We start from the raw sequence: 10,761 nt of genomic DNA, 5'->3' as shown, positions 1-10,761 counted from the left end.
GGCACCCGTACAGTCGAAATATCAGTATACTTTGACTCTACACAAGCCATCCCATCCTCTGGCCACCTCATCAGAGTGGACTCCAATTGACGTCGAGGCGAACAGCCCTAGCTTCGCGAATTGAAGCTCAGTCAAAGCAACTGGGAGCTATTACACCGTCCCTATCTATGCATGACCTAACAGATATTCTACACCTATAATAGCGTCGGCTGTTTTTCCAGTGCAACGTACTTGTCTTCATGTTCTACAACTAGAATAACGTCGGGAGATATTCCCACAATAAGTGCCACCTATTTACTTCTTTGCACGTTGAAATACGGCAAAGTTTCGAGTTGCTTCGGCCCTGCCCTCCGTCCGGCGAGCACTCCACAGACAAAGCTGTATGCGGCGTGCCCGCCCTCAGTCGAATGCAGCCCAGCACTGGCTGAAGCCACTGCGCGGCTGTGCACGGGAAATGGGGAAGTTTACTCTTCTGCGATCTCGTATACGTAGATACTGCCACTTGTCGTTCCAACGAACAGAGTGTGGCCATCATAAGACCAGTTGAGAGAAGTGCACCATGGAATCCCACTCTTGATTGGTTCGTCTGGGTGAATGTCATCCAGCACATTCTTGTTCTCGAGGTCCCAGATCTGCAAGAATCCACAAAGACAGAAAAGTAAGCAAAAGCATCAGAGATCTAGCCACACGCGTGCTGCTGCTACACTCTTGCACAAAGTGGCACACGATTCGGGCTCAATGGCAACAGTGTACGAAGGAACTATCTCTGAAATGAGAATGGCGGCTCTGACACCACTTCGTTTGTTTTCATACGAACTCTCTCTCANGGAACTATCTCTGAAATGAGAATGGCGGCTCTGACACCACTTCGTTTGTTTTCATACGAACTCTCTCTCATTGAGGAGCCGCAGTCAATACGAGGAATGATATCTCTTCATTGCCGCTTCCTTCTGGCACTGATAACTCCATATCGGAGATGTCTCGCGCATCTTCTGTGCGCACTGATATGAGTTCTTACCTTGACGGATTTGTCTGTTGCAGCGCACAGCCAGTAGTTGCAAGGAGAGAAGCAGAGGCTGTTGATGGTGCAGCTCGCATCCAATGAGTACAAATGCTTGCCCTCGCTTACGTCCCAGAGCATGGCAACTCCGTCCTTCCCGCCGGACGCGCACAGCGAGCCATCAGGGGAAACCGTTACTGTGTACAGAACTGAGGTGTGGCCTACAAGGTTGGTCATGAGCTTGCAACTCGTCAAACTCCAAACCTGAAACCACCAGTCAACACCTCAAACCAAACGCATCTGAATTTCAATCCTCTCGAAGAAACCCCAATATATCAGTTAATCACTACACTGCAGACATTTTTAGTCCGAAGAAGAGATATAAGCATCGGAAGCGATTGTCCGAGTGACATGCGCATCTCTTGCTTCTGCAGGAATGCAAAGGAGGATATATCGCAGCCTTTTACATGTCTCGCTGTGCAACAAACAGGCATTAGCGAGACTGGTGAAGGTGCGTGAGTCCCTATAGGTGACCCTGTAGCCCCTCTGCTGACATGCATGTCCATGACATCCAACAGAGAGGATATGCTGGGCACCGGAATCGATCGCGCAAATGCAAATGAGACCAACCTTGACGAGCTTATCCCAACCACAAGAAACGATAAGAGGCTCCTTGGGCGATGGAGAGAATCTGACGCATGAGACCCNAGCTTATCCCAACCACAAGAAACGATAAGAGGCTCCTTGGGCGATGGAGAGAATCTGACGCATGAGACCCAATCAGTGTGCTGGCCTTCCTCAATGGTGTACTTGCAGTCTGCCAGCGTGTTCCACAGACGGACGGTTCTGTCGCGAGAACCCGAAACGATCTGCCTGTTGTCTGCGCTGAAGGCGACAGAGTTGACGTCGGATGTGTGCTTCTGGAAGGTGCGGACGGTCTCTCCTACGTTCAAGTCCCAGAGGCGCAGGGTCTTGTCCCAGGAGCCGGAGAGGGCAAAGTTTGAGTCACTTGAAATCACCACATCCTGCACGCACTGGGAGTGTCCAGTCAGTGCCCGACGAGCATAGCCAACGCTCTCAGCATCAGGAGAATCGTTCAGATTCCAGACGATAATCTTCTTGTCTGCGATAGCAAACACACGCAGAAACCCCCCATGCCGTTACGCAGCTCAACTCGCTAAGAGCAAAGCAAATACCCCGCCTTTCACATCAGCTTCACTGCACGGCACTAACACATAGAGGACTTGTCAGGAAAGACGTCCTTGCGCCCCTCGGAGATTTCTCGCGGCAACGACCATCAGGTCTACAAGTGAGCTGGGATCTCGTGTCATCCTTCGCCTCTCAATAAAAAAAAANCGACCATCAGGTCTACAAGTGAGCTGGGATCTCTTGTCATCCGTGTGTCCCGTGCAATTGTGCACGACAGTTAAGGAAAAATGGAACACCTCATGAAACGCCGCTCTATAAACCAGGACAGAACAGAGCGACCGGTGAAGGTGCGCCGAAACGGCAGTGTAGGTGCCACTGTAGCCTCCTCCCAGCATGCCTCCACCACAGCGGAGCCTGAAGAGAAGGATATGCTTGACACCCTAGTTCAGACAAAGCACGATTCAACATCAGGCTCAATCCCGAGTAGGCCCCAACTGTTCAAAGTTGCCACAAGCTATGTCGCTCAATGCCGAGTCCTTCCTCGACCCCACATGCACGTGGATAAGGGCATATAGTCCAACACAGTGCAATAAACCGGAACGCCAGCCATGCCCTACAGAGACTGCTGAATGCAGGCCACAACTCGAATACCCCACAGCAGACTCAGGAAGAGGTGACCGCCGAACGGGCCAGACTTTGAAGTCTATTCCCGAAGCCGAACCTCTACACAAAAGCGAAGAGGCATAAAAAACATCTACCAGAACATTAGCAGCTACTAATTGCAGGTACATTTAATCCAATAATCCCCAAGTCTCCAGCACAGCGTCGGAATCACGGAGGATCCCTCTCCGTGCCTGGTGTATGAAGACGGGCAACGGGAGACACAGCCGCAGTGAAGGGGATTAAAAACCCAATTCTGACCTCGAGAAGAAGATATGATCGTGTTGCTCCTGACGGTGGGCGTAGAGATGGCCGTCACCCAGTCGGTGTGGCCCTCAAGGACGCCCTTGAAGACGAGGGGGGAGTCCTCTGAAACGCTCATTTTCGTTGAATCTGAAAGAGCGAAACAGTGAAGATTAAGGCTTGAACTCTCACGAACCTCGTATTTCCCCTCGACGCCCGCTACCGGCAGATCGGAACACTTCGCGCATGCTGCGTGGGGAGCTACTGTTGCTGGCGGGGTGCAGCAGCAGCAGCAGCAGCTCCCCGCATGCAAGGGCAGCTGCGCTGCGGTTACTTGATTCTTCATTCTTGCAATTCACATGTTGATAATTCATTTCAACTAACTTTAACTGTACTGAAAGTGTGTTGCCACATACAGATATTTCGAACTCCATACTGCTGCCATCCCACGAACCCGTCCTTGGTAAGGTTTCTCGTTGGCTCTATGTTGGCTACTGCATGCAACACGTGTTTAATCTGGTAGGTCACTGGTGTTTCCGACTAAATACCNTTTGAGGCCTCACGCTTACCTTAGCATTGTGTGTCTGAAGTCGGTAGTGAAACTTCTCGGTCGTAACTGAGGACCCGGCGGTAAAGCCAAACGATCCAAGACAGGAGCTCGCAAAAAGCAGTTGACATTCAGTCCAACTTCCAGCCGTCCTGGATTCAGCCGGACAAGCTCCGGGGGCTGATGCGGGGACGTGACTGGCTGTGAGTTGTAGCACATTGTAGCATGAGTTAGCACAGGAAACCTTCACCTATTCTTGGTAGGTTGCGTGTAAGCAAATGCGAACGTCCTATAAGTATATTCAGAGGTAAAGCATGCAGCAAGGGAAGTTGCGTTGAAGCTTGCTTGTGTGCACGCGTGAGGCTGGACCGTATTACCAGCCGCAGCGAGGAGCTGTGCAACCCCACCTCAGGCTACCTCCTCCCCGCAACACTGAGGCGCTGAGCTCAACGCCCAGGATGCCTGAGGACAGGGGAAGGGGGTCAGATGCTTTTGGGAAGGTCTTGCTTTAAGGCTTGACCTCAATTTTAGGTCGCTTGCGTCCTTGATTAAGGCCAGAAAGCCAGCGTTACATACATCGTGCTGCTACAAACGCTGCAAGTCAATCCTACCTGCAAACATAGCAGGAGCTTCTGTGCTGCATACAGTAGCTCCGTGCACGATTGTTGAACACCGCCTTGACCGTCAGTAGCCAGCCTGCACTAAGGCAGAAGTGCATGTTGGCAGACGTAGCACCGTCCAGAAAGACCCTGCTACGTCTGCCCTCCCCCCTTTTTCCGCGAGGTACGCGTGCCCTAATGCGCTTGGTTACTAACAAAATGTNCTACGTCTGCCCTCCCCCCTTTTTCCGCGAGGTACGCGTGCCCTAATGCGCTTGGTTACTAACAAAATGTGGGGGAAGAGGAAGTGAAAGATGGCAGAGAGAGAGAGAGGGGCGGGAGTCTCCAAAAAAGGAAAAGAGGACAGAACTTATGAGTGACGAAGGGGGGCGCACGCCTGCTGCTGCTGCTGCTGCCGGGCACACTTTTTTTTCTGCATCACGAGCCTTCCTGTGGTTGTTTCTGCTCTGCTGCTTGCTGGGCTGGGAGCAGTATTTTAATGTGGGCATTCCAACCGAAATAAAATATGTAGTTGACCGCCTCCAACACCTAGCTTCAAAGCTGGCATGTGCCAAGATGGCCGTCCCCTAGTTTTCCGGCTGACATTTAGGAGAAGTGATGACGAATCCCTTAGTTGAGGGAAGCATCAAACGGACATACACCCGCGCTCCAGTGTTGTCTTGACTCCACATTGGCATAATTAAGCGCGCAAGCTTGCTCGTGCTGTTTGCGCAAAGTTTCTGTACAAATCAAAGCCGGAAAGCATAGTGCGCTTAGTGTACACCTCGTCTGCTACCACGAAAGACTGCCATCCATGACGCACCACTTAATCGACCGTCTGTTGTTGAGCTGGGCAAGAGCGGCAGTCGCGTGAGACGGCTCACATTGGAAAGAGAATGAAGATAATTGCGGCGACTGTCATATTTGAGCGGTCAGCAGTTATGGAGGCACTATTCAGGTATTGCGTTCACGCTAGAAGTTCCTGCTATGGCCTGTACAGCCTCTGCTTCTTCCAGTGCGACGAAGCCCGCAGCCGTCCGCCTAATCAGTCTCTAGTATTCGAGTACGGGGAAGGCTTAATCTTTGAAAAATACCTCAGGGAGAAGGTGTAAGGCATTGACATTTAATGGCGCACGGCGCCTCCAAGATGAATCAGTGTTATACAGCAGGTCACTCTGGTGAGAGGCTTGGTTCCGCAGCTCGCACTTGTCTCTCTTAATTATTCAGTGCTCTCATATGTATCGTTTGTCCCTTATTGTAACAGTGGACCGTCGTGAGGTTCAATTGCGTCAAAAAAACTATTGACAAGGGTTCGTCGAAAACAGCTGAGCTTCGCTCAAGTTTCCATGTGTTCCGTGCACCGCGGCGCAAGCTCCTGATGCTGGGGAAGAGATGAGGCGGTACGTGATCAGCTGCCGCACACCTTGCTACATGCACCGGAGCAGCCTCTGTAACGCACGCACTACACTCTTGAGAGGTGTTAAACAATTATTTTCCCCCAATTAGCCTGTATGCACCCAAGTAGAAACGAGTGTAACAACTTCAGACACAGCATGCTATAGCAAGTGGGGAGCCTTCACTACTTCGGAAAAGTCAAGCCTGCCTACAGTTGTTCAATGAACCCTGAAGTCGTATATAACAAGCACTAGTCAAAACTATAACACGTTGAACAGATGCTCCTGCAAACGGGGAGGAAAGGAAGCAGGCAGCGCTGCGAAATTCCAGGCCCTACCGCAAGGCTTGTAGAGGACACGCCAAGAAGTCGTAGAGTTATACCATAGCATAGAACTAACACGAGGCCGTCACTGCAAAGGGAAAACTTTTCATTCGGAGAAGCAACACTACTGAAACCAATAGATCTTGAATCCAAGCACCCATAACACCCGAAACAGGGTCTACTTTTGCATACCAGGTTCAACTCAGTCTTAATTTGGAGTATGTCTTATTTCTTCCCTTCCCATAAGCCCTGAATTCAGTGTTCGTCGTTCTTCGTAGCTTTAAGCAATCACTATTACCATCTTTCATAGTTTTATGCAATCATTATTACCCTTAGGGTTCCAATGAGTGCACACAAACTGCATTTATCAAGCGTTCAGCTTAGCNTGCAATCATTATTACCCTTAGGGTTCCAATGAGTGCACACAAACTGCATTTATCAAGCGTTCAGCTTAGCGGGACAGTGGTGATACCTAGCGGGGACGCAGGGTGCCACCCCACTGGTGTATGATGAAGACAAGTTAGGGGGTTTAAAACCAACTTCTTACTGCGGGATGCCCTATACTATAAAAAAAACATCATGCAATGGATGTAAGGCGGTACTCTGGGAGCGCCCTACTGCGCCTTGCAAACAAGCCCAGTCAGCCCCAAGGCTCTCGACAAAGTCTTGTCGGCTCTACAGACGAGCCAATTGTTAGACACTTCGGTAACTGGGCTCATTCCCTTCCTGAGGTTCCTGTTTAGTCATTTTCTCCGGCATTTCCGCTAAGGTTCGGGCCTACTGGCGTCCACAGCGATACATGGGGGGCCCCTGTCGGCAGTGACACGCCAGATGGGCCCCAGCGGAAAGCTGTCCTGGCTGTGGGTAGCAGAGGGGCCCCTTTGCACAAGACTTCAGCAGCTGCAGCACCATGTTTACCCCAAGCCAGCTTCCCACCAGCGGCGCCTCGGGCGGCTTTGTTCGGAGTTGTTATTGCTGCTACTAGTCCTGGCGCTTCCCGTCAGTGTTGCTGCTTCAAGCCTGCTGCCCCGACTTCCACTAGCCCGAGACACAGCAACTAGTTCCGTGGCTTCAGGAGCAGGCTGCCACAAGACAGCCTCTCTTAGCTTGTGCCCGAACCGCACGAGGGACGACCTTCAGCGGTACACCTTTGGAAGGGCCTGTGCAGGCTTCCTCAGCTCTAGATGTATTGAAGCATCTTGCGGCGGAAATGCTGGACGCAAAAGCAACACCGATGTTCTCAGGTCGACGAGCCGCAAGGGAAACACAGCAGATGCGAATAGCCTCCCAGACCGCACTCGCAGCAGCACAAGCAACAGCAACGACTCCAGAAACAGTAGCAGCAACTCCCATGCCTTTTCCTCCACTGTTTTGCTACCACGCTCGTCGCTGCGCCTTCGTGGGGCAACATGGAAGTCCGAGCTTGCGGTGCAGCGGTTGTGGGGCCGGCACGACACCTACAAGCAGCTACTCCTGCAGATTTGGTGTATAAACAAATGTTTACATCACCTGAAGGACAATAACAGCAACACTTTCAGCAGCAGCAAGAGGGCACACAGCCCTTCAGATGAAATTCTGGACTCCCTAGGATTCGCGGTAGCTCCGCCAAGCAACAGTATCGACAGCAGTGACAGCACCATGCTGTTGTTGGACGGCCCTCCGTATGCGAATGGGGAACCCCATATGGGCCACGCAGTTAATAAGTGCTTGAAAGACTTTGCTGTCAGAGCGGCACTGTTGCAGCGTCGTTGTTGCCACATGTTGCCGGGCTGGGACTGCCACGGATTGCCCATAGAGCTCAGGGCAGCTGCAGCAGCTGCTGCTGGCACCAAGCATGATGGAGCAGCAGAAGCACACACTACTGAGATGCAAGGGGGTGGTCGGGAAGCGCCGAACACTGAAGGAACTACCACAGTTGATATCAGCAGCAGCAGGGGCGTTACAGGCGGAAGCGGTAGCTGCACCGGCCCCAGGGGCAGGGCTGGCTCCGAGGAGTTGCGCAGCAGAGCTCGCCAAGTTGCTCTTCACTTTGCTTCGCTGCAACAAAGGGCATTTCAGAGGTGGGTCTCATACTAACAGTTGCAGCAGCAGCAGCTGCTGCTGAAGGCACCGGGGAGGCGGATTCATCAGTGTATATTTTGCCTCGGTGTTTCTTTCTTTCGGTTCCCCACAACTGTGTGTTCGCAATATTCTCGCTATACTTCGACTCCAGTCTCACGCCTGGTCGCCATTTTTGTGTGAGCCTCGCAGCAGGCCATTCGCCTTTGCGTCACCTGCAGATTCCTATAGTCTCATGCATATGCATGGGATATTTTGTGAACCTCGAAGCGTCTTCTTGGCTATCGCTGTGCAGATAGATCAACGAGTACATCTCTTGCGTCAATTGGCCCTCTCCTTGAGCTAGTTCTTCGCTCCTAGCACCACATCGGCCACTTCGTATCTTGCTACTCATCCTTACTATGCTTATCTATGCTAGCCTTTTGTTCCTCAAGCCTGTCTGTATGCTGTCTCTCCCCTATCTGTTTCCGTCTGCTCGCGGACCCGCAGGTCGTGAAGACTTCCTAAGACGACTGTACTGTCATGTTTGTCCGTTTACATCTGCTTCTGTCAGTTTGTGTGTCCATATGCTGTATATTTGCGTAGGTTTGGCGTGTGGGCACACTGGGACTCAGCGTACAAAACGCTAGATAGTGACTTCAAGGCGCATGAGTTGGAGCTCTTTGCGCTGTTATGGAACAATGTGGGCATTGGAAGCAGCATGTAGAAACCACCGAAACGACTGCCGGGACAGGGAGGCATATGCAAAACTAGAGAGGCACAAGCACAAAGGCACTACGAAAGCAACGCAAACACGCGCATACACAGCCATCATCGCAGTAGGGGTGTGCAATGGGCATACGCTGACGAGGCAGTGAGGTGATTGCCAGCTTGTCTGTATGTCTTCCCTCTCTGTTCCTGCCTCCTGTGTAGGGCCTAGTGTCTCCGTCGCGTTTCCCTGTATATTGGAGTACTTCCAGTCTGAGCACGGTTCCAGACAGCGAAGTCGTGCTAAAGCCTACACCCAGAGACTGTCTCTACTTCAAGCTGTTGCTAATGGGGCCTCGTCCAGTACAAGAAAATGTCGACCCCCTCTCTATCGGGAAGGAGATCCCCTGGTTCTTCCTCGCCTGGACAACCACCGCGTTCACAATCCCCGCAAACAGGGCGCTAGCTGTCTCCGCTTCTACGCATTACGCTGTATTGCAGGCCTCCCTGAAAGGACCGAATGGTTTAGAAGAGGAAATATGGATAGTGGGGGAAAAATGTGTAGCGCCCCTTTTGGAGGCTCTTAAGGGTGCAGGGAAGGCCTGGGATGTACAGCAAATAGGCATGCTCCCGGGGACCCGCTTGGAGGGTTTAAGGTGTGCATGTGTACCTGGCGTGCCCTCATACTCGGTTTCCATCTTATAGGCACTGCCGAAATGTATTCTTGCTACTTTGTTGAGCTGATGAGCCTTCTGGCTCTGCCTCCGCTCTGCTCGTGGGGTGGTGGAGTTCCTTAAGGGTGTAGCACGTCGCAAAAGGGGTTACTGCATGTTCTTTGCTCTCCCCAGCGTGCTTTCCTGTTGAACATCTCTTCTATGTCCCGCTGCGGGTGTGGTCTTCCGCAGGTACGCGCATCCTGTTGCAAGCAGAGTGACTTGCCCCGTCCTGTTGGATCCCGTTGTTGCAGATGACAAGGGAACCTCTATCCTTCACGTGGCCCCTGCGCACTCCCAAGAGGACTATCGTCTCTGTCTGTCAACGCTGACTTAACACTTAGCCAATTGATCGCCTTCTCACCTATCCTAGAGATCACTGACACTTCAGCACAGCTGCACCCCACCCCACAGGGTTCACGGGAACAACCAGCTGCATAGAATGTTGCGGGCGACAAACCGGTCCTGAATATAAAGGCCTTTGGCATCGATAAAGAGTCATATGCTCCGTCGCCCCTTGCACGCTGCTGTTTTTCCCATGTGCTGATATCAGGCGAGCGAGCGAGTCGGGGAACTGGTCTTCTAGTTCAACAGTCAACGGATCTCACAACACGAGTGCATGTGCCGTTGCTTCCCGCCGTGGGGGATGAAGCAGCAGCAGCTGCTGCTGGAGCCCCTCTGCTGTGCCCTGTGGGACCCCAGGGGACCTTTTTAGGCGGCAGCGGTAGCGAGCCCTTTAAAGGCCTTGGAGCCTTCAACGGTGGAGAACAACGCGTCATCGAATATCTGCGCAGCAATAACACTCTACTGCTTACTGTACGTGCCTGGGAAAGCCACGTATAGTAGTTGACGACATACGTATGGCATGTTTAACGATATCTGGCTCTGTCGAGTGACGCTCGAACAGCCTTTCGTATCGGCGGTGGCCACAGCGGAGAGTGTATGCGCAGTTGGCCCCCCGCTTGTCCCCTCGCTCATCGATGTACTTGGCGTTTCGGCTGTGCTTGCATTTGCAGCAAAAAGTTGTCCTTCCATTCCCTCATGATGAACGCCGGGGGTGTCCTCTGCTGCTGCGCGCGACTCCGCAACTGCACTTTAATGTGCAGGGCCTTCTGCCGGAGGTCTTTCGGGACTTGCAGCGCATTAGGTGGCTGCCCCACCGACGCTCTCCTAAGCAACAACACAATCAGGGTTCTGCGGTGGAACCCCAGACACTCACGAAGACTCCGGATGACCAGTGTAAAACTGCCTCAACTGCAGCAGGATCAGCAGTAAATGCCTCTCCAGGATACGAACGCATGCGCGCTGCACTGCAGACGAGGCCGCCAACGTGGTGCCTCTCGCGGCAAAGGCAGTGGGGCCTTCCAATCCCTCTCGTGGATCAACAT

The 10,761-nt window shown here is 52.3% G+C and overlaps 2 protein-coding genes across 2 annotated transcripts in view; one reads left to right on the top strand and one right to left on the bottom strand.

Annotated features, from left to right (window-relative positions):
• Positions 1 to 464: 464 nt before the first annotated feature.
• EMH_0078120 (receptor for activated C kinase, RACK protein, putative) lies at positions 465 to 3,191 on the bottom strand (the record flags this gene model as incomplete). Its single annotated transcript, XM_013494089.1, is given in 5 exon segments — positions 465 to 632; positions 1,019 to 1,264; positions 1,555 to 1,707; positions 1,711 to 2,123; positions 3,071 to 3,191. Coding segments are annotated over 5 exon segments (1,101 nt in total).
• Positions 3,192 to 6,746: 3,555 nt separating this feature from the next.
• EMH_0078010 (isoleucyl-tRNA synthetase, putative) overlaps positions 6,747 to 10,761 on the top strand; it is a gene marked incomplete at both ends in the record, with an annotated part of 7,449 nt that continues 3,434 nt past the window's right edge. The window contains 6 exons of the mRNA XM_013494088.1: positions 6,747 to 7,975; positions 8,559 to 8,655; positions 8,886 to 9,316; positions 9,566 to 9,690; positions 9,927 to 10,189; positions 10,480 to 10,727. Coding sequence (XP_013349542.1) covers positions 6,747 to 7,975; positions 8,559 to 8,655; positions 8,886 to 9,316; positions 9,566 to 9,690; positions 9,927 to 10,189; positions 10,480 to 10,727 — 2,393 coding nt within the window. The remainder of the gene's footprint in view (positions 7,976 to 8,558; positions 8,656 to 8,885; positions 9,317 to 9,565; positions 9,691 to 9,926; positions 10,190 to 10,479; positions 10,728 to 10,761) is intronic.

The sequence above is a fragment of the Eimeria mitis genome, genomic scaffold, assembly GCF_000499745.2.
Source record: "Eimeria mitis Houghton genomic scaffold, Emh_scaff103, whole genome shotgun sequence".
NCBI lineage: Eukaryota > Apicomplexa > Conoidasida > Eucoccidiorida > Eimeriidae > Eimeria > Eimeria mitis.
Note: the sequence above shows the minus strand (reverse complement) of the source record. Positions and strands in the feature narration are given on the sequence as shown.